The sequence below is a fragment of the Lagopus leucura genome, unplaced genomic scaffold (genome assembly GCF_019238085.1).
Source record: "Lagopus leucura isolate 7727_CA_CO unplaced genomic scaffold, USGS_WTPT01 Super-Scaffold_100157, whole genome shotgun sequence".
Taxonomy (NCBI): Eukaryota; Metazoa; Chordata; class Aves; order Galliformes; family Phasianidae; genus Lagopus; species Lagopus leucura.
Window position 1 is genome coordinate 17754924 of NW_024962334.1, and position 24016 is coordinate 17778939.

Here is a 24016-nt window from a genome sequence, read left to right on the forward strand (position 1 = left end):
CACAAGGTCATTAAAACCTTGGAAGGTATTCTCATAAGTAAGCTGGGAATTGTAGTCATGGGAAATTGCTGTAAGATGTACAGTGCCTGACACTGTAGATGTTCTGACCCTAATGTCTCTGCAGAAATACAGTATTGGGTTCCAGCTGTCACAGTCAAGAATAATGTGAGCGAGCTGGAGGGCAGACAATGAAAATTGGGAAATATGATCTAGAGAATCTGATCAATGGGAAGTTCATGCGGGGACTGGTGTTACTTTCCTCTTTGGTACTTTTTCTAATTCTGGTGTTGCTGAAGGAATCTACAGAGAAGCTGTACATAGGAGAGCTTGTGAGTTTGATTGCATTAAGGGAAATAAAATAGACTGGGGAGCTTTTTTAAGAAGAAGTAGGACAAGCTTTTATCAAGATGAGGGATGTGGTAGGTGATTTTCCAAGGTCCACCTTTATTTTACCCCTCCTACTATCATTCTCCAATTTTAATAAACCGTTGTTTTAGGTGCACAGTTATGTTTTTTTTGTTTGTTTTGTTTTGTTATTGTTGTTGTTTGAGGTTATTGCATTCTCGAAATACTGTTTAACATTGAAGTATATATGTTATCCAGTAGCTCTAGATTTATTGACACTAAAATATTAGGAGATACCAAAATATGGAGAAATGACACAGCCTACCAGTGGTCACCACCTGGAGATATTACTCTCCCTCTCTTCCTTCTTATCTGCAGAGGAAATTGTTTGTAGCTGTAAGGCAGAGAGCATCTGAGGTAAAGAGAGGTAGGGATTTTGCAGTCTACCATCTGTCTCTTGTTGCAGCCGGAGTGGTTCTTTCTTACTGCAAAGACTTGGCTGGTAGCATTAAGCTTAACTGTTTTGGATGATCTCATAGAATAAAGAGAGCCATCAAATGCAAAATCAATCATATAGGCTGCAATGAAGCAGCTGGCACCAGCTCTTCCTCTTGGTACCCATCTGCAAAAATGGTTATCTCTGTCACTCAGGATTTATTGGAATGAAAATTAGAGGAGGAATTTTAAGCTCAATTAAGAAATGCACACGTCTGCTAGTCCTCTCCCCTGCCCTTCCCTCTCAATGGAAACCCTATTGGATATCTGTGAAGTTGCACTTCATGGAGTTCTTAGCTTGTTTAGTGCGTGGCTGCTTATATAATAGCCAAAAAAATATTTCCTCACATATGGCAGCATAGTAGGTTTAAGACATATCTGCAGATTTTTGTCTTGATAGCATATGACAGAGCAGCAGATCAGAACATCAGAATGATTCTTAAGAAGGGGTGGTGTTTGTGCAGTTGATCTGGGGCTTAGAGGTCGGTTGTTAACACAGGCCTATCCCCATCCCAGTTTTATCTAAGTGAAAGACGTAATGGTAGTTTTGACAGATGGAAATATTGGGAGAAAACTGATTCCAGCATAACTTCTGAAGAGATAGAGTAAATGAGAATAGAAATTGAAAAGCTTAAGATAATTTTTGATAATCTTATGGTTTTTCAGAATAGCACTGAGGCAGTAGGCTGTATTAAGTCACAGAAAATTTCTTAATGGATAATTCAAGCTGTCCAATCTCAGTGCAAAATTACGTTAAGCTTTTCTCACAATGTCCCTTAACAAGTGCTCTGAAATGTGTTAGTGAGAAGGTTATGCTAAGTTATGCTAGAGTCAGCCAGCAAGTTGATGCCAAGATAAGTGGCAAGACCAATGTTTTTGTAGAGATGTGTGGTTGCTGTGTTGCTTTTTGTTTTTTATTTTCCCTGTCCCTTGCAACTGACAAATAGGAGCACACAAACAAAAGCAGAGCCTAAGCCTTAGTAAAGTGGAAGTAAATGTAATATTGAAGCTATTTGCCATACAGTGATCTAAAAGAGATTTCTATAGCCTAAATCTCTGCTGGAGTTTTTGAAGAGAAAGCTTGATTAACCATCTCAGAGAGAAAATTGCAGGGAGAAGTAAAACGTTTAGTGTGATCTTGTGTCTCTTGCCAGGTTTTGATCTAATTATAACCTAATGCTTTTGATCATAAGACGAGGAGAGGAGAATAGATTATTGTTGAACTGGGTGACTATATGGCCATCAAAGTAGTAGTTATCAATCCATTAATTTACATGGACCAAGGAAAGTTTGTGGAGTTGTTCTTAGAAAATAAGTAAGACTTGCTTTTGGGCTGTTTTTTAGTAGATGATGTATATAGTGTATGGTGACGAGTGAGGAAAAGAATGAAGGAGTAATACAAATGCATAGAGACTGAAAATAGAGACAACAACGCAAAATGAATTTCAGCTAATATGACGAACAAAATGAGAGGGATATAAATATGAAGTCAAAGGATGATAGGGGAGGAATCGTCAGTTTTAAAGCCAGTATCTAAAATTTTAGTAGGCTCTCATTTGTCACCAAGTAAATGCTGCTGAAAGAGATGAAATTGTTGCTTTCAATAACTGAGACTAAAACAAGGCTAACAGTAGACTATGCACAAATGCCTCTGTCCTGTGTGTAATAAACATCAAAAGATAACATACACTTAGCTTCCATGGCTGATTAAAAATTTGTGCATTCAGGAAGAGAGGTTGCAGGCAGGTAAAACTGATTACAGACTCTTATCTCCTGTAATAATCACTTCTAATTTTTCCACTGTTCTGTACAGAGCAGAGCAAACTTGTATATAGCTGTTACATTAAAAAGGCCATTTAAAATTATTCTTCATTACATTCTGTCTGAGTGGGATAGAGTATTGAAAGGTTACAGGGCTTATAGTGCAGCTAAGGTCGTTGGTTGGTGGTTTGAATTCTTTGGCTAGCTCTGATACTGAAAATAAAGACAGCAGAGAAGAAAATAAAAGCTTGAAGCAATATGTATTTTGTCTTACAGTTCTAGTAACTCATTAAAGTGAGAACTCTTACACCAGGCAGACTTGGCACTTCTGTGTTTTAATACCAGATCAGTGCTGCTGTTCAAAATGAATAACTTAGACATCTCACTGTTATACATCTGCTTGAAAATGTTTTGCTCTTTTCATACAGACTTGGCCTAGAAAGAGGTTCAACAGCCAAGGAAGCATTGGATGTAATAGTTGCTTTGTTGGAAGAGCATGGGCAAGGAGGAAATTACTATGAAGATGCAAGTTCATGCCATGCTTTCCAAAGTGCATTTTTGATTGTGGACAGAAATGAAGCCTGGGTACTGGAGACATCTGGAAAGTACTGGGCAGCTGAAAAAATCACAGGTCAGTTCATCACTCACAGCAAGCCTAGTTCATAATAAATGTTTATTATTGTTTTGGAAGAATTGTCTTAAAGTATCTGATTTTAAGTAACTAATTTATGCAAGTGTTCAATGAAACGATCAGTTTTAATCTTGTTTTTATATACATATTTATACTACTTTCAGCTTTTAAGCATTGATTTACATTGGTTAATGTAACGGCATTTTCTGTCAGGTTGGAGAATATGTTGCCTGTATCCAAAAGCTTTATAATCATTATGTTTACACTTTTATGTTTGATAAGTGTTGTGCTTTCCCAGATTTATTTACTGCTTGGAATGTGTCAAGAATCTTTTCACTGTAGTTAATGTAGAAATTATTGCTTACTAATCTGAAATATTAAGAGGCTAGGATAAGCATTAGTAGCTTGAGAAAAGGGCTTACGTGTAGGTGGTTGTCTTAATTTCAGGTGGGACAGAATTGTTTTCCTCAGTGTTTGGTATGATGCTATGTTTTGGTTCTCAGAGAAAAACAATGTTGATAACACACTGATGTTTATAGTTGCTGCTAAGTAGCATTGTACAGAGCCAAGGCCATTCCATTCACAGCGAAGGACCCTAGGAAATGGGATTGAACAGAATTAGGATAGCTGACTTAAACTGACTGAAGAGATATTCCATACCATATGACATCATGCAGAAGGAGTTCTGAAGGGGAACTGGGCTCTCTTCCACCTCTCAGGGTCTAGCTGGGCAATGGTTGGCAGGTGACGAGCAATTCTTTGTGCATCACTTGTTAGGTACATTTATACATATATATGTATATATATATGTGTGTATATATATATAATAATTATTTTCCTTTTTCTTCTCTCTATCTTAGTAAATAGTTTTATCTCAGCCCATAAGTTGTACTTAGCTTTTTTGATTATCTCCCCCATTCCACTGGGAGGGGGCAGAATGAGTGAATGGCTGTGTGGTTATGAGCCACCTGCTGGGCTAAAGCACAACAGTGGTAAATGGAATGGTCTGCTTCTGTTTGCTTTACTGCAATAGATATAGGCCCCTCATATTCCCATTTCTTACCTAACAGTGCAGGATAAAGGATTTCTTTTTTTTTCTCTTTAATAGATCACTTGTTTTTCTCTGTGTGTGAAGCCAGACCTTCCAAAGTGACTTCTAAATTTCATTAATTTTGTGGCTGCACTTACTTAAAACTCTGTGGAATATATGTGCTGCTGTAAGATTGTCTAAGGCATATATTTTTTGTGATCTGGTTTATCGTTCTTAGTATTGAAGGGATTTCTATTTTTGTAAGAGAAGAACTTTATAAAAATTACACATACATTTGAACGAATTAAAAAAAATTACTAGACAACCATCTTCTATTGACCTGCCTGGCTGCTGTTTGAAGTGTTTTTCACTTAACCTTTTTAGCTACATTAGCAGTATATAACCTTCGTGTGCTACTTCCCAGCAAGTAAACTGTTGACTTCATCTGCAGCTTGTATCTTTTTGAAGTGATACTGCAACTCTGTTCTCACTTTTACCAGCACATTTCTCTTCCAGGGGTCCTTGTGAGCAGCAGATTAAATTGACTAGTTTCCATCTCCTTCCTGTAGCCTGCTGTGGCTGACAGGATGAAAGTGGATGGCTGCTGGCTATTGAAGAACTGTGTATTTCATACTTGTTCAGGAGGATCTTTTCTGCAGCCATATTTATGCCTTGAAAAATGAATGTGTGGATGCTGTTAAAACAGGGAAAATGTGTCATTTCTCAGCAGTGGGAAGAGAACTCTCAGAATTATTCTTTTCTCATTGCTGTAGTTCTGTAAAGCTTATAGTACATGTTTACAAGCAACTTTTTGACAGTAATTCAAGGATAAACATTTTAAAATTCATCCTGTTGCTATTCTTCAGTCTGAATGGATAAATTAATCTGCATGATAAACTTGTCCCCTTCAAGGGGATCAAAACCATGAAATGCTATTTCACATCAGTTACTAAGTGTAATAATTAAAGACTTTTTAATGAGTAGCTTGGCTAGCTTGATGTGAGCTCAAACATTTTTATCACCGAAGTCAAGCCAGTTCTCTGAAAGGCATGCTGCTTGAAAGCACGAGCACACTGTCAGAGAGCAAGTACAAACCAGAGCTCAATGGCAGTAACTTTCCCAGACTTACACACGTAACTTTCCACTGTAGTTCTTCCTGATTATTTAAATAGAACGTATGTGACATTAGAAAGGTGAGCTTACTTTTGTGAAGGCAATATTAATTAATAACTTTTAGAAATACTGCTTTGGTTTCTGTTTAAGAAAAGTTTGTGCCAAATTCCAGAATCTGATTTATTTTAGTTGACGGATTTGCTTTATCAGCTTTTCCTTTGGCTTCCTATGCATTTACTTTATCCTTTCCAAGGCATATCTGCAGCTGGCACTGTTTGTTAGTCATGCTGTAGATATATGGGTATGAGCACTGCAGTATTTTTGAGGAAAGCAGTTAAGAAAAAAAACAACAAACACTTCAATATTCTTTGAAGGTTGTTTATGCTGCCATTTCATTTCATGGCATTTTAAAATTTAACATTAAAAATGAATTCTTTAACTTCAGCCTATCTTTTGCTGCTTACAATAAAATTATTTTTCAAGTGGGAAGCTTAAAGCAATCAATTAAAATATTTTCCAAATTATGTTTTCAGTTTTAGGGTAGGAGACAAAGAGCATTTATTAATCTAAATGAAGCTTGACCGACATATATTTTTTGAATCAAATTAGACCTCAAGTCTTGTTGCAGCTGTCTTACTGGACAGAAAAATAAGGCTGGCATCTTGTCAGTGTTAAGGTATGCCTTGTGGCATTTGGAGACATCTTTCACTTTATGATCATGTATGTGAAGTTCAGAGGTACTGTGAAACTGCTGTCCGACTGAAAAGCACTATTAATCATGGGGCAGTGTAAATATCTACATAGGGCAGAGAGAACTGAGCTTTGCAACTTGCAGTGAATGGTAACTGCATGTGTAATTATGCAGTTATGTTAAACGTACATCCTGATCGATGCTTTCGTTTCTTTCCTAATTGCAATTACTTTGTCCTTCTAGCAACTCCCATAAGAACTGCATTAATACTCTTGTAATATGTGGCTCTTTCTGTAGAGGGGGTGAAGTGCATTTGCAATCAGCTTTCACTAACTACAAAAATTGATGCTGAGCATCCTGAACTAAGGGATTACGTGAGAAGTCAAGGCTGGTGGAATGGAGACACAGACTTCAATTTTTCTGAAGTGCTTTCTCTCGGTGATGGGCATTTAGCCTGTTGTTCTGGCAGGGAGAGCTTGGAAAAGCAAAGTGGTAAGTGTTGAACTGGGTTTGGTTTTTTTTTTGTTTTTTTTTTTTTTTTTTTGCATATACAGCAGGATTTTTTTCACTACTGCTTACTTTCCGTCATCTGCCAGAACTGCAGGTGACTGAATGTAAACCATGTGGAAAGGAACACCAGAACTGAAGGCTATTCTTAAACTTGCCTCAGTTTAGAATGAAGTCCTTAGTGTTCCTCACAATTTTGTTTTAAGAGAGGGCTGAAATTACAAAATAGTTTGCTTTGCTCTTGTTCTACTGTGCACGATACGCTTTGTTGCAAATACAGTGGCCCTCTTTTATTTTTTTTTAATACTGTATTTATAGTATTAGTCTCTTGTATGAAAGTTTGATCTCAAAGAATGTTGTGTTTGGAATATTTAGGATTTTGGGGTAGGAATTCAGAACGCAGTTTAAGGAAGATAAATGCTATTTAGTTGTGAACTGAAGTTCCTTTTCCACTGTTGAGTGGAACTAAGCTGCCAGGACAGACGATGTGCCAATTGCTTTCAGTCAGATAAAGAGTTTATTTCCAGACTGAAGTTAATGACTGCAGCTGGCCAAAGTAGCTAGAATATGATCAGCCTGTAGCAGTGCAAAGCTGACAGGTATTTGCTTTTTAATGTATGAAAAGTGGTACAGATAAACTTTTTATGAAGATTCCTTTAGTAAGGGTGTGAGTTTACAATATTTTTAGCATTTTCATATATTGACAAATGTCAAGAATTGTGTAGAGATGAAATGCTTATTGCAGCGTAGGCTCCTGCTAACATTATAGAATTACTTGAAGCATAGCTTGCATGTGAGAGGCAAATAAAACAAGTGTGAAGGATCATAGATGAAAGGGATTAATAAACCCAGATAATAGTTCTGAGGATCTTGATGGACAGATGGCCATGGTTGCAAATCTTGCAGCCTTACTAAGCTATCCCATGTCTCCTTGTGGATTGAAGCACTCAAATGCATAAGGGTGAGGCTTGGGAAGTTGCTGTATAAAGAAGCCCTGCTGGCTTCTAGTGCAAAATAGCATGGAGGTGCCATGGGTAAAAAGCTGTGATAAGGCATGTGCAGGAAATAACATGAGAATAGGAGTTTCTTGCAGGTTTGGATAAAAATCTCTGTGTCTAGGCTAGACCTAATGAATGTAAGATGATTGCTCCAAAATTTGACTGAGAACTAAAGGAAATTGATAAGAAGTGGAAAATTAGGATGTTACTATTCTGTCTGAACTTGGACAGGGGTAGCTTCTTAAAGGAAAATTAGGTGTTTCATGCAAGTAATCTTTTCACAGTGATTGCTGAGGCAGTATTACAGACAGGGTAGCTACCTGAAAAAAACCTTTTATATGAGATTTCTCCCTACATAGTAATTGTAATGCCTAATTAATGCTTCCTGCTGTTCTCTTTTACTGATAGGTAAGCTCATTCTGGGTTTACATTGTTAAACTGTTAAGTGGGATTTGGTCATACTGAGTGTCACTGGACAAACTAATTCAAACACCATTCAGACTAAAATCTTTCCATGGGGTCCAAGCCACTGAACACTCAGGAATTTTTTTTCCCCTCATATAGGTGGTGTTTCTGCACAAACTATGATTGATGTCCTGCGTGACAAGGATAGTGGTGTCTGTGTGGACTCTGAATCGTTCCTTACTACAGCTAGCATAGTGTCTGCTCTGCCTCAGGACCCTAGTTTTCCCTGTGTTCATTACTTCACTGGCACGCCAGACCCTTCAAGGTAAGCTACAGCATTGGGAGTCCTCTGGATGCAGAGCAGATGATGGTTTGAAGGATATTAAAGAAGCTTTGTTTTCAGAATTGGAATTGAATAGAGAAGTGTCTGTCTTCCATCCTGTCCTGTGGTTTTTTTGTGGGTTTGTTGTTGTTGTTTTTTTTGTTTTGTTTTTTTTTTCCAGAGACATTTTTAGCCAATAAGATTTCCAAAATGGAAAGCTGAGTGAAACCGTAGGGTTGTTCTGAACACTAGCAGAACCCAAAATTACAGTGACACAAAGTCAGCTTTCAAAATAACTGTCAATTCCTAGTAGCTATTAGGAAGGTACATTTTATTGCGCTTCCTTTCATGAGAAAGTCAATGCAGAGTTATTTCCTTCACTTACAGAACAGGTGAGATGTTTGCTGCCTTTTCTGTATTAGCAGAGCTTCCATTGACTGGAACATTTCCTGCTGCTAAAGGGGCTCTTTCCTGTCTTCCCTACCAGTCATCTGAGGTTGGAAGAGGAAGGGATGTAATGAGAGGAGCACCGGGTCAAGAGATGATAACAGAGAGGCTAATAACACAACTTCCAGGCTAGGCAGGCAGGATTGGAAAGATATTGCAGTGTTACATCTCAGCTTGGACTGCACACAACTGGGACCGATGAATGCTCTCTAGGGACACAGATTTTTTTTGTGGAGGATGTTGAAAGATGAGCTATTATTATATAGCCTTCAATTAACAGAGTCTGTAGGGGACTCTTCAATTTTAAAGCCTTCCTTGTGAAGACGAAGAGAAACATCCCTATACCAGACTGCAGCATGATACTTCTTTCTCTGGCTGTTCTTTCTGTTTCAAAAGAAATTATTTGTGAATAGACCTGTGCATTATTTCACATTGAAAGATTTCTAGGATGGGAGGAGGGAAGAAGTAGTAAGTATTTATGGATAGCAGCTATTAGGAACCATGAGCAGCCTTCTGACAAGACAGAATTGCAGTGAATTAATTCCTCTCAAATCCTCTCAAACACCCTGCCCATCACCTACTATATTCTCATTCTGGTTTCTGGTCAGATTTTGGAATTTATTGATAAAGCTTTTCTGAACATAGAATAAAAAGAAATTTTGAGTAGAGAGTGAAAAATAAAAGGTTTGGTGCATTTCACCCTGTTAGCCTATAGATAACTTTGCACGTGAATTGATATTTCAGCTTGTTTAGTGGGCTGGCTTTGGTGATCAGATCAGATATGCGGTGGAAGCAAGGCCTTTTAGAATGACATCTTCATTATTAAACAGATCCAAGAAAAGAATTTTTTTTCCTCAAGGTATTGATGAGCATCTAAATTACTTCATGTTTATAAACATAAATATAAACATAGTTTATAAAGCAATTAGTTTTTCTAGACTTCAAGGTGTTTCATTCTTAAAGTGAAATGAAAATAACCCGGGCGGTAATTCTGAGTTAGAATTACTTATTTTCTGGTTAATTAATTGTACTTAACTTTTCTTCTTTTGTCAGTTTTGTCAGCATGAAGGCAGTAATACATGTAGAAAGAAAATAATAATGAAAGCTTAGTGTGCAAATAAACTCAAGCACAAGAAACAGACATCTAAGTACAGAATGCTCTTGGATTAATGTGACACTTCAATTAGCCATTTTTGACAGGCCCTTGTTAGAGGGAAGAGATGGATGTCCTTGGAAAGCCTTTAATTTGTATCTGACCTACAGACCAGCCAGTTAGGTCTCTGTGAAAAGGGTGTATTTGTGCCATCAAGTTAAAATCTGAAAATTTCATTATCTGAAAACGAGACAGCACTTTGTTAACAGCTGTTTTTCAAGTCACTTTTTGGTCACTAGGCTGTAAGTGCACCATAGTTACAGCGCTGTTTAGGAATGTTACTGTTTAAAAAGGCAATGCATATCTTCACATACACTTTCTAATGAATACACTGCATGATGTTTGTATTATAGTATATGCAAATGCTTCAAGAGCATGTTCTGACCAGAAATACGATCAGTAGTCAGTCATGTCTGACAGTCCTGTGTTACTGAACTACATCTCGTTGCAAGTTTAAATGGACCCCTGCGTTAAAAGACTGGGTTTGCAGTGGTTACTAGCCAGCTGGATTCTTGTTGAGACAGGAGGTTTGTGGGCCATTTATTGACTCTCTTGAACACATAGGTACTTTTTTCAGTTTTAAACCTAAATAGTGAAGATGGGAGTTTTTGAGATGGTATTGCATGGCATCAAAAGTGAACAGAACATACACAGCACTCGCAAGCTGCTCCCATAAAGTTGCTCCCACATATCTTCCTTATTGGAGGCTGGATTTCCATTGCTTTAACAATGTCTTTTCTAGTTGGATGCACCTGAGAATACAAGGGAACTCGTGGGCTAGATCATTAGAGAAATAATTTATCTTCGGTTATAAACAGAATTCGCCTGGGAATCACAGATATTAAGCTGCATCACTTCAGTTATTCAGAGATTTGCCTCTTGCATTGAGGTAAAGAAGCTATAGGGAGAAATAAATGAAAATGTTGTCCTCGAACAGATGATGGTTGTTCCTGTAAGAGTGGTTAAGCATTATTGTGCTACCAAGTGCTACAGAAATCATCCATGCCAAAGGCACTTTCCATCCACCTTGCATTATGCAACTCAGATGCTAACGTTTAAGAAAATAAATTTAAGCTTGCTTACCAAAACTTTTATTTGACTTGATGCAAATTATTTGGGATTAAAATGAGCAAGGCTTCAAACAGTTTTGATGAGATTTCTTTATTTTGTAAAGAATGAGAGTCTGGCTGTTTAAAAACAAACAAAGAAAAAAACAGTTTAGAGGCCTTTCTTGCTTTCATTTATGCTCCAATGCATTTAAAAAGTGCATTATTTTAACTGTAGGTACTGAGTCAGGCCTCATGACAGTGATGGATAGAGTTGCAGCAATGAACCTGCTGAGTGCATGCAGGCAGCACTATCAGCATTTTTGCATGTCTTGCACTTCTTGCAGCTTCTCTGCAGAATGCAGGATGCTGTTTTGATGTGCATCTAAAGGGAAGGCAGTTTCTCCATGCACGTGAGAATACATTCTCCTCCCAGATTCTCAGGAATTAAGATCCTATTTCTTTTATTTCTCCTCTCCCTGAAGTCAGATCCAAATTAAGCGTTGAAATTGCTTATGATGTGTCACAGTATGGGTAGCCATGTCTTTTTTTTTTTTCCTCCTCACATAAAATTCACCAGTACTGCTGGTCATATGCCAAGTCCTCTGATATTGAACAAGCTGTGTAATTGTCCATGCTACACGTAGACACAAATCACACACACATCTGCATTTGTGTGATTTTAATGGAAATACTGTGTGGGGAGATGAGAGATGGCAGTGTGAACAGAGGAGAACAAGCTGATGTGGAACTGAATGCTGAGATTTTTTTTAACAACTCAATACTACTTTTCTTAAGTAACAACAGAATTGGTGAGAAGGAGACCAGTGAAAGCTGTAGGTAAACCCAGCGAATGAAGTCTTGCAATAATTGGCAAAATTTGCTTTTATTAAAGCATGGAGATTTATTTTGCTTCTGAACTGTGCTGACTCTCTAACCTAGTTTGTGGATGGTGTAGGTGAATTATCTATGCTGTGCCTGGCAAACATTTGAATGATGTATATAAAATCTGTCTGACTGCTGCAAGCAGTAACTCTCATTTCTTTCAGGTCCGTGTTTAAGCCTTTTATTTTTGTTGACGATGTAAAATTAGTACCAAAAGTGCAGTCCCCTTCTTTTGGAGATGATGATCCTGCTAAAAAGATACCTCGATTCCAGGAGAAACCCGATCGCAGGCACGAATTGTACAAGGCACATGAATGGGCCCGGTCTCTCCTTGAGAGTGATCAGGTAAGAGCTGTGGGACCTGGGAACTGTTATAATCTTGTATAGATTTCCTTAAAGCTATCTGTTGATGACTTTGAGTTAGAGCACCATACAAGGTTTATGCTCCACTCTCATCCTTTCTTGAAAACATTCAAGTCTGAATTTAAAATCCTAGCTATCTTTGTATTGTATAGTGGTGTCTAGGTATATAGAGAGAGGGAAGAAAACAGTGGGATCACCAGGGCCTCCCAGTCATGGTGGTATTGGTATTTCAGGCAGTTTGTGCAGACCTGCAATGTCATGCTGTACTTTCACAGAGGACTTGCTTTTCTGCAGTTTTCCTCAGGTCAGAGTCTTGCTAAGATCATTACAGCATTCAAACTTGCTCATTAGGGATTAAGGTACCTATGGTAACCTCTGCTAGTACAAACTATTTAAATGCAGTTTTGGCTAGGTGTGGTTTTAATCCCTTGGAATGGTTTAGTTAAAAGCTGTGGCCTCTGTGGTAACACTGACTCAGTATACTGCTGCTTTCCATAACATTCATTGAAGTCTGTTCTGTGAGATGCTGATTTAGTGAAGATTTAGAAGCAGCGCATTAGTAAGTTTTTATTAAAATAAGAAGTCCCACAGTGTGGCACCAAACGTTCCATTAAGAAGAAAATGAACTTTTAGCCACATTCATGGTAAAATAACTGACTACCTGAAAGCTTAAAGCTTAGCTTAGGTGCACTGTTTTTCTGTACAAATGGCAGTATAAATCCTGGAAACCCTCACTCATGCTAAGCCATTTTTGTTTCTGGAATTCAATTTTGAAAGCTGCAAGCAAAAACAAATGGCATGCTTCCATTAAGTATAAATCAATGAATAAGAGACTTTAAGCAACATCTGGATAAAACAAAATGACACCATTAGGAGTGAATTTTCTGCCAAGAAACATGTAGAGAAGTAACCCAGAATGATGCAAGCAGCCTGGACTCTCACTGCTGTTACGTTGTGCATCATTTCAGATGTAGCCATTGTCTTGCAGGTGATGATGTGGGGGATAAACAGTCATCTGTATAATGCTCAGGGTTTCTAATCTTCTCATACAGATTTGTTCACTGGTTTTCAGGCATAAGAAGCTGCTTTACATCTTTCTCACACAATATACCTTTTTCCTCTATCTATCTTTCACTTCATCTACCTGCTATGCTTTAAACTTAGCAACTGTTTTTTGGTTATTACTCATAAAACATCAAGTATCCAGCACTGTTCCTTTTAGCCTATGACCATCCAAAAAAGCTATTAATAGAAATAGTGTATATTTTAATCAGGCTTTCTTATTTTGAAAGGTACTTGAAAAGATCTCTGCAGCAGAAGAGAATGGGTAATACTTGAATGAGCTGGTTTACTGCTTAATTCAGTTTGGTCATTTTATGCTTTTAGGAGAAGGGCCAGAAACTGATGAGCATTATGTTAGACCTTGAGAAGCAAGGCTTAGAAGCAATGGAAGATATCCTTACTCGTACCGAGATTCTGGATCCTGCTGAAGTAGTAGATCTTTTCTATGACTGTGTTGACACAGAACTAAAGTTCTTCAAATGAAGTAAGCAAGCACTTTAATTCTTTAGATACTGGTACCAGCTGTCAGTGAATGTGAAATGTTGGATCCAATTCTGACCATCCTCTTTCACGTGAAGTTGAGTTTCAAAATCAGGTCCAAAGCTACCTTTCCACTTCAGTGCATCTAGTTGTCTCAAAATTGACTCTTTGCTCTGTATTGAAGTGCAAGCATTTATATTTATATTTACATTTTTCTCAGTTTCCCTGTTGCTTGGAATGGATTTTAAACCAATTTTATCTCGTTTCAGCTACAGTGGCTACTGTTAGCCTTTTCACAGGAAGACTGCAAAGTTCTTCAAGCCTTGAAAGAAAGTCTTCACACTTATGAATTTGCAGGAAAGACATTTCTAGAGGGAAAAAAATGTTACCTGCTAGCTATATCTGGTTAACAAATTGCTTTCCTTTGTCCAATCTTGTGGTGTTCCTGTTTGTGTATGTATATAGTGAAAGGAGAAAATCACTGACTGGTCCGATTACTGTGTGCATGCTGGCTAATTTAGTACAGAATGTCTAAAAATGTATGCTGGGCAACAAATTAAAGCAAAGATTAACTTCATCAGGATAACTACCATACTGTCATTGAAAGCAATCTGTTTTTTTTTTCTCTGATGCTCAGGTCTAGGCTTGCAGCAAAGCTGCCTTGCATTTTTGTCTTTTTGCTAATTCATGCAAAGAATAATAGAGTTGAAATCCCAGTTTTGAGGGGGCAGGAAGGTAAGTCCTGTTTCTTGGCCTTGTTGTACCAGTCTCATTTTGGCAGATCTGGTTACAGTGACTTAGCATCTCACATTATGCCTGCACAAATGGTCAGAATTAGGTCCCCCAGGATAAGTTTTGTCTTCATCTGCTACCTTGGTGTTTGTAATGCACCTGGCTAATACCCTAGTGCTGAGTACTGCAGTGCAGCCAGGCTGAATGCCAAAGACATCTGAACATACCTTGTTGACTCTTTAAGACAGTTAATAAAACAATGTACTTATATACAAGCTATAAATTTGGAATATTTTGAGGGAATAGATGCTGGACATTCATCATAACTATTTTCCCTCCAGGCCTTTGTAATGCTGAACAGTTACTGGTGATGTCAGTGATGTACATACATGGCTGATGAATCCAGTAAGTACCAGTGGGTTACTACTGGTGGGTCTGACTAAGCTTAGAAATGGTTGTGTTATGCTTCTTTATATGATAGACCTTGCTTTTTGTGTATTTTCTTCTGGAAGTCAGATGAGGGGAATACTTTTACGAATTAAACTAGTAAACACTGCTTTCCATGTCATATTAAAACAGCTGTTTTAACAGGAGAGATAGACAAGAAGACATTTTTAATAAATGGACATTAGCATTTGGAGATATAATCCTTCATTGTTCAGGGAAGGGATAGTGATGAATCGCAGACTTTTGTATTGAGGAAATGAAAGCTACTTAGAAGGCAGCAGTACCACTGGCTTGTCAGATTTTTAACTTTTTTTAATGAATTTGTTCCATCAGCCTTGTTACCTTGATATTGCCTTATACAACAGATGAGAATTGGAAAAGAAAACATTGGATTTCCATATATAGAACGTAAACATGAAAATGTGTTCTCTTAGGCCTACCTAATCACCTTCCTATTCACACTGTATTCCTCTGAGAGGCTCTGCCATGGGAACAGCTCTACCCGGATAGATCTTTCTCCTTTATTTCAGCTCCTGTGCCCTGGTATTATAAAAATGATAAAGGGCATAAAGGGGAACGAAGAAAGAGCCAAGTAAGCCTAAAATTTAACTTCTCTCTTCCTGGCCAGAATAGTGACAGCAAGAAGCACGCTTCATTCTCTCCTATCAAAATAGACTTAACACTCACCAACTGAACTTCAAAGCTGCTTCTACAGCTGTTGCTTGCAGAGCACTGTGTCCTGAAAGGTAAAGTTGGATATTGGTGAAGAAGGGGAGACTAGCGATAAAATGCTTGTCCCAGCTAGAGGGCAGAGAGGCAAGATAGTGTTCCTGCTAAAAAAGAAGTGATACATATTTGCCCTTTTGAAGGATCACACATCTGCAATTATCCTGTGGGAAACTACTTACTGCAAATTGTTTTTATGACAGAACTCATCATTTTGAGCACAGTGATCTAGGCAGTGTTTGTAATAGCTGAAGCAAAAGGAAGATAGGTAGTGAATTACAAACAAACAAGTGTCTACAGTGCTTGGTTACAGTCACTTAGAGAAAACTAAACCACCTTCCAGTGGTCCTGAGCGCAAACATGGCCTAGAACAGTACAAGGGCATAGTGGTGCTGGCCTGAGTCATTCTTTGTATCCAAGTGCTAGGAATTACTGAAGTGTTAATAGATCTTGAACAACAAGGATTTAATATGTATTAAATAACACTGCACCACCACTTAAAAATATGTGCAAGCTTTTCAGTTTAATTTCTATAAGATGTATCTTTTATAAAACACTCCTAATCATAATAAAAACAGGAATAACATTGGTCTTCCATTAGATATTTTATGGCATGTGATCTGAACTATATATAGCTTTCAAATATTTATGAAGATACTTATTGCAGAGTTGAACACGAGTTCCAAAACATGAAAATCAGCAGTACATCAATTTTTAATAATAATAGAGCAAAATATTCTTTAATACAGTATTGAACTTATTTTCCAGTTGTTTGAGAAGCAGTGCTGACCCCTGCTTATTACTACATCCATGCATATTTATTAGTAACTATAATACTGGTAACAGAAAGCGTTGGTCAAAGCATTGCTAATTTTTCTTCTTTTGACATGAAGAACAAGGTATCGTAAAAACTAATGATGCTTCTTTGGAGTCCTACAGGCAGATGTTTAAATGCTTCTTACCCTTACAGCACCTGCACACGGTAAGCATGCATGTATATATGGATGAGGTGCTGCGAGATATTGTTTAGTAGCTTAGGGTAGTAATGGTGATAGGAGGACAGTTGGACTAGATGATCTTGTAGGGCCTTTCCAACCTTGTGATTCTATGATTCTATGAATAGGAGTCATAGCATAACTGAGCTGTTACAAGAACTAACAGAAAAGCAGAGATATCTAAGAGTGTAGTTACCTGTCTTTTCTAAATACTGTTGTCCAAAGGAATAGCCATGGGGAAGGATCTCCACCTACCATTTATAATATTTTTAACAGCTGCCGGTGTAAAATGTGGTATTTCTAGAAATAAATCATAAAATAACCATAAATAACCTGGCTGTTAAAAGGGAATAGCAGGAGACTATACTCTCTGGGAAGCCCAGTTCTAGTACTGTCACCCCAGAAGTAGTTCTTTCTCATATTCACATGGAAATTCCTTTGTTCTACTGTGTGCTTGCTGCCCCTTGTCCCATTGCTGGACACCAGCAAAAAGAGCCTGGCTCCATCCTCTTGACATCTGCTTTTTAGGGATTTACATGCATTGGTAAGATCCCCTTTCAGTCTTCTTTCTCTAGGCTGTGAATAGTCCCAGCTCTCAAACTTTTCTAACAAGGGAGGTGCTCTAAGCCTCTCATCATCTTTGCAGTCCTCCGCTGGACTCTCTCCCAGAAGTTCCCTGTCTTTCTTGAACTGAGGAGCCTGGATCTGGACACAGTACTCCAGATGTGGCTTCACCTGGGCAGAGTAGAGGGAGAGAAGAACCTCTCTCAGCCTGTTGGCCACACTCTTTTTAATGTATCCCACGATACCACTGACCACCTGGGCCACACGGCACACTATGGCACATGGCCAACCTGTTGTCTACCAGAAAAAGTAAGTCCTTTTCGGTAGAGCTCCTTTCCAGCAGCTTAGCCTCTAACCTGTACTGATGCATACGGTTATTTCTCCTCAAGTGTAGGACTCTACACTTCCCCTGGTTGAACCCTTCAGGTTCCCCTCTGCCCAACTCCAGCCTCTTGAGGTATTACTGAATGGCAGCACAGCCTTCTGATGTCAGTCATTCCTCCCACTGTCATATCATTAGTAACCATTCTGAGGGTGCACTCTATCCCTTCATCCAGGTCATTAATGAAGGTGTTGAACATGACCTGGGGAGCACCACCAGTTACAGGCCTCCAACTAGACTCCGCGCTGCTGATAACAACTCTCTGAGCTCTGCCAGTCTGCTGGTTCTCAGTTTACCTCACTGTCCAATCTTCTATCCCACAGTTCCTAAGCTTAACTATGGGAATGCTATGTGAAGCAGAGTCAAAAGCCTTGCTGAAGTCAAGGGAGACAATATCCTCTGCTCTCCCCTCATTTACCCACTCAGTCATGTCATCGTCAAAGGCTACCAGGTTGGTCAAACTTGATTTCCCCTCGGTGAATCCATGTTGACTACTCCTGATAAAAGAGATAGAATAGATAGATGGCTTCTCCTGCCAGAAGAGATGCTCCAGTCCCTTCATCATCTCGGTGGCTCTATGCTGGACTCTCTCCAGTATGTCCATGTCTCTTTTGTTCAGGGGAGCCCAGCACTGGGCACAACTCTCCACATAAGCCTTCAGTGGTGCTGAGTAGAGAGGAGTGATCACTTCCCACAAGCTGATGGCGGCTCTTCCTAATACGGTGAAATGCTGCATTTGTGTAATTCCTGCTGGAAGCAGACATTGTGTGATCTGAACATCAGTGAGCCAAACAAACATCTCACTACTGCATCTTAAAAGCAGGAGCTCAAGTCTCATCCCTGGCTGCCTTGCTTTTTTTTTTTTCCAACCAATTCATTTAACAGGAATCACAATCTTAGGGACTCCTTATTCTATATGGTGTGCTTCCTCTTTCTTTAGCCATTCTGGAAAAGTTCTGTCATCTTTGTCAGGTTTGTGGCCACCCTACCAGCTGGGTTTCTTCAGACATGTTTGCTATCCTATAGGGATCTGTAATTAATAGGAGGTAGCTCAACAGCTGCCACAACCTCTGATTTCCTTTCTCTTCATGCTTGATGAGGATTATTATGGGCTTTTCTGTTCTTGAAAGTGCCATTCTGTTGCAATCTGAACACAAGTAGAACAGAAGAAGTCAAAAAGCATACAAAAAAACTAAACATGTCATGTTAGCTCCTGACAGCTCATGGAAAAATGTCTGAATAACTGAAGGATTACTAAAATATTTAAAAATGAAGATGGAAGAGGAAAAATGAACTACAGGCACATCATGCAAAAAGTATTCTTTGAGGTAATGTATCAGCTTAATAAGAATTGTCTGAACACTACAAAGATTTTAAATTTTATGCTTCTTCATTTAAAAAATATCCACATATATACAATATTTAAAAGCCTATGCTAACACTTTTGTGGTGTGTATGCCACAAAGTACTTCCAAAAGTATCATTTACATCTCTCTTTCAGCTTATAAAAATGCTAACATTGCAGCACTTGCAATCCAAATGTAATTTCTATCGCTGTAATGGGGACCCTTCAGTTCTGTATATTATCTTGATGTTCTCCATTCTTTAATACCAGTCCAGAAAGGATCAGATGATTCTTCTCATCTCACGTGTGTTCTTAATGGTGGATTTTTAGAGGGATCTGTAAATACGTAGGACAGGTTAATTCAGAGGAGATAGATAGATATTTTGGGAATACATTTTGGATGTAGTTCTACAGCAGTTTAAACAACCTATGTTGTGTTTATCATCTGTTGTTAAACAGATACATATTGCTCTGTAGGCCTTCCGATGCAAAAAGTGTTATATACAGATGATGATTTAGACAGACTTAATTTCTATTTGCTCCACAAATGCATAAGTCTGGAGAACACAAACTGCATGTCTACCCACATAATTTTATTTTTTTTGCTACTAAGTCTTTACCGTAATTAAATGCTTTTCATTATATCTTTGGTCTCTATTACCACTGTAACAAATCTCAGTCCTATCTGTTCTATGCTTACAGTCCAGCTTTTCACAGTACAGCTGGTTTCTGTTCATTATTTTCTCTCACCCTATTTAATGCTCTTGGATAACTATATGACATTCCCATGTTTACACACTTACCTCTAGGTATCTTGCTGGGATATATTTTCTGAAATGGCTTGAATTCATCAGGTGGGGGGAAATCCTCCACAGAATGGAAAGTAAATTTAGATTCAAAGTCATCTAGGAAGTTTCAGGGAAACAAACATTAGTTACTGTTAGAGATTTAAATAAATAAATAAATAAAAATTGCCACTATTGATTTCAAATGCAGACTGGTTTTCCCTGGAATAGATAGTGGCTTACTCCAAATAAGAAGTCTTGAGCCAGTTTGTGAGCCATACAAATTTTTTAGCTTAATTGCAAACACTGCTAGAAACTGAAGTTAAGCTTCTGGCTGCCTTTGCAGTTTTCTGCACTGATGATGTGGTGGTAACAGATGTATTCCTCCGTGGTTTTCAAGCAATTTAGCAAGAATGAATGGCCAATTCATCAGACCACAAAAGTAGCGTTTAGCAGGCTTTGCTGCATAGGATTAAAGCTACAAAATGTCTGTGAACTGTTTCAAAGAAAAATAATGTAAGCACAGTAGCAAATTCTCAAAATCTCAAATAATTTTGCAGGTAGTTCCTGAGTTTGTCTATTGAATTGTTCAAAACCTTCGTGGAAAAAAAAAACACCTTCATTTTCTCTCGGCAAAAAAAAAATCTATTAGTCTAGTTGTACTACTATACTGTTATGAGAAAGACATGAATGAGTTTCTAAAGTCTGAGAAGCAAAGGCTTTTGTACTAAAGTCTTCAACTAAAGCTAATTTAGATGACGTTACCAATAATATGCATATTTCCATTTTTGAGTGGTGGGTAGGGGTCATGAACTGTTGCCCAGGCTGAGACTCCAGACTTGCTTGTGAGTTCAGTTGTTGGTGACCTGGCAGGTGGCTGTGGAGGAATGGCAAGCTTCCCAGCACCAGCTCCTGAAAAAGAGGAAGCAGACCAGCATATAAAAGATCATCACGAATTAATGACACTGACAGTAAGCTCTGCACAGAACTGGAGGGAGTTATAAAAAAGAGTGCAATATCTGGGACAAACATATCCAGCTGTTGTAGGTGACTACATACATCTTCTGGACACACTGTGTAAGAGAAAGGGATCCTGAGGCCTCCAAGTTAGCCACTAGATAACCAAAATGGAAACCTCAGAAGTTGAATGATCACAAGAAAAGCATCTCTATAAAATAATGGTTCATCACACAATTCCCAAGCAGCATTAATCACTGTCACAAAGCAGCTGATCTACTGTACTCAGAGCCTTCCCATGGCTGTCAGAGAGAACCAGTAAGCTTTCTCTTGACGTCTGGCTGCTGAGATACAGAGTACAGAACATTTTCTTCAAATGTTCCATATTAAATAGCTGTCTCCATTTCACAAGTCCACACAGATCTAAACTCATTTTTTAATTATCCTCATTATATCATGTCTGAAAAAAGTTCCTCCTATCATCTGCTCAGGGAAACATTAGCCAGTATCTCCACTACCCAAGTACTCAGAGGAGCCTCACGCTCTACTTACCTTTGCTGAAAAGCAGGGGATTGCATCCATATTTACCTTTACACATCTATGGCTGCAGCTATACTGTATTTATTCTATTCTCTCCTGTAAACTTCCCAATATAGCTCCAGTCTGCACAATTACATCAGAAGAGGGATGTTAAAAGCAGTCTGGAATTTGAGTAACTGCAAATCAGACAGATGTTACTGTCAGAAGAGCCTGAGGTCTGGCATGCTCATTACACACTATGCTAATTACATTCCTCCCACATTATGGACTTCATCCTGCTGCTACGTATACTGTACCTGCACCCCTGCGAGCTCTTCAGCCGTCAGTGCCACTTCCCTGCTGACCAAAAGAGGTAGAAAACTTTATTTCAAACAAATGCTGCTCTCACCTGGGCCTCGGCCTGGTCTCTTCTTCCTGGTCTCCACCACTGCTGCTGGCTGAGGAAGGGGTGGGGTGGGAGGGAGAGGGAGCGACTGAATATTACTGGGTTTATGCAGATGGGACAGCAAGTGGGGAGACTTGGGGGGCAGTGGTGGGGGCACATCACCACCACTCCCAGCACTGCTGATGGCTGGGGAGGGTGGGAGGGAGAGCCTGCTGGAGGCTGGGGGAAATGCGGGGAGTGGAGGAGGAGGGAGTGGAGGAGGAGCTGGCGGCGGTGGTGTGGGAGGTGGATAATCCCTCGCTTCTGATGGGGAGGAAGCAGCAGTGGAGAAATCGGTCGTCCTGGCTGGAAATCCACAGGGGGGTAAGGGAGGAGGAGGAGGAGGCAGTTGCGAAGCACCTACTGGTAACTTTGTGGGCTTGTCAGCCTGGGGAGGGAGCGGGGGCAGAGGAACAGAGTTGGGGGATCCCCCCTTGGTAGGCCTTTCTGCCGGAGGGGGAAGAGGCGGAGGAGGAGGGAAGGTGAGGGAAGGTTTGCTGGCAGCCGGAGGTGGCGGAGGAGGCGCAGGAAGGCTGGGCCGTGCGGTGCCAGCCCGGGAGGTGCTGGGAGGCTCCGGCGGGACGGCTGGCCCGGGGCTGTCGGATGGGTTTGAGGGGCTACTGCCTGCCTTTGCAGCACTGTTCGGTGGGGCTGCGGCCTTGGGAGCCACTGCCCGGACTCCAGGAAGCTGCCCAGGCCTCCCTCCTGAAAAAAAGATCACACCTTACATACTGGTATTTTGTTCCATCTCATCAGACAAAACAGCACAAAAAACACTATTCATCTTCCCTCCTAAGTGGTCACTCAGAGTGATTAAATGAGTCCACTCAAAACGCCTCATATCCAGCAAGTCTCCCCATGGTGCAGAGGACCTGGGAGCTGATGTGTTTTACAAGACACTACAGACTCTGCTTAGATAAATGCTGACCTACTGAGAGGCCCTGCTCCCCTCTCTGTTCCTCAGCTTCTGCAACACAAAGCACTTGAAGGAGAAGGTGTTTTTCTGTGCTAGCAGGTGTCCTACATAGTGACACATCTGCCTGGTGCAGCCAGCTGGATGTGAATGGTCCATAAGTTTGGGGGCATTGAGGGTTGGAGTGAAAGGCCCCAGAGAACAGAAGCAGATTGATGCACATCCACCTGCATCCTTAAGTACTTGCTTATGATTAAAAAATTCACACCAATGTTACCTAAATCTCAATCCTGTGGATTTTTAAAAGTGGTGCCTCAAAGGCTTTCCAGAAGATGCAGGTTCAAATGTTTTCTTTTCAACAGCAAATGCCCAAAGACACTTGACCTTACATGATTTGCCTAAGTACATGTCCAAATTTTTCTGAAACAAGATGTCCAAAAGGTATCTCATTCTGCATTCTGAGAAGTCTGGTCCTAGTTTAAGAACAACTCAAAGCAGCTACTGCAGCTTTGTGAGAAAGCCCTGTCATAACCTGTGCTGAGTATCTTGAGCTTGTCTTCCAGAAAAAAAAAAACAGAACAGCTGCAGGTAGAGTCAATTGCTGTCTTTCCTTGCAAATGCCTGCTGCTGTGTCCTGCCCATGCAGGCACCAGCTGCCCAGCAGCACCAGAGGTCACTGCAGCCATTCTAAAGGGCTGAAAAGAGACAAAAGCAGCAATAGGGCTCCCACTCATCCCTTGTTCCTGTCCTTGTGACGCATCAGTAACTTTCTTTTTCAGGTCAGTAAATTACCTTGCCGGATCAGAACTGTCCTTTATAAAACCCAGATGACATAAGTCTTAAAAATTAAATTCTAAAGTAACATACAAACCTGTGACATCATAGAAATACACAGTAATGGAGAGAAGGAGGTATGACTTTTTTTTTTTGCCATTTATGCTGAAGGTGATAAACAGAGTATGGAAATCTGAGGTTATCTGAGGCAGTTATGAGTTTACATTAAGCTAATGTAAAAATATACCCATGTAAAATTCTGCAGTCTACTGAATCTATTTCTTATCCATTGTACTATCCATTACAGTTCCCCCCAGCTGCTCTTCTGTGCAAATGAAGTCCTCACCTGGCATGTCTCTCTGGCCTGCTGGTCTGAGAACGGGAAAGCCGCCAGCAAATAAGCCTCCCAGGGGCTGCTGAGAGCCACCCTTATTAATGGCTGGGCTAACTCCATCTCTGTTACTTCCTTTGGGTTCTGTTATAGGAAGAAAAGAAAAAGCATGACAGAAAGCCATTTCATCAATGCTTTCAGGCTGCTAAGACTGAGCAGCAATAAACACAGTCAAGACCAGACTTCTTCCTCATTCAATTGGCTCAGTAAGGACAGTTACCATTAATACAGTAATGACCATTCTTCTGACCGGTATCTTGAAGCACTGCGCCCTCTGGTGCTTTTTAATCCAACGTCAATGATGGCA

The 24016-nt window shown here is 39.6% G+C and overlaps 2 protein-coding genes across 4 annotated transcripts in view; one reads left to right on the plus strand and one right to left on the minus strand.

Moving 5' to 3' along the window:
• The window catches only part of SCRN1 (secernin 1), a 37523-nt gene extending 17607 nt beyond the window's left edge, over positions 1-19916 (plus strand). The window contains exons 4-9 of the mRNA XM_042888466.1: positions 3030-3232; positions 6364-6558; positions 8136-8301; positions 11994-12174; positions 13579-13738; positions 14004-19916. Of these exons, the coding sequence (XP_042744400.1) occupies positions 3030-3232; positions 6364-6558; positions 8136-8301; positions 11994-12174; positions 13579-13737 (904 nt within the window). The 3' untranslated portion in view covers position 13738; positions 14004-19916. The remainder of the gene's footprint in view (positions 1-3029; positions 3233-6363; positions 6559-8135; positions 8302-11993; positions 12175-13578; positions 13739-14003) is intronic.
• Positions 16157-24016, minus strand: part of WIPF3 (WAS/WASL interacting protein family member 3) — a 37212-nt gene continuing 29352 nt past the window's right edge. For 2 of the 3 annotated variants that reach the window (XM_042888463.1, XM_042888465.1), the window contains 5 exons: positions 23665-23793; positions 21596-22336; positions 20476-20622; positions 19729-19830; positions 16157-19261 (listed from right to left, as the gene is read on the minus strand). In XM_042888463.1, coding sequence (XP_042744397.1) covers positions 19221-19261; positions 19729-19830; positions 20476-20622; positions 21596-22336; positions 23665-23793 — 1160 coding nt within the window. In that variant the 3' untranslated portion in view covers positions 16157-19220. The remainder of the gene's footprint in view (positions 19262-19728; positions 19831-20475; positions 20623-21595; positions 22337-23664; positions 23794-24016) is intronic. The other variant, XM_042888464.1, reaches the window with a different exon arrangement.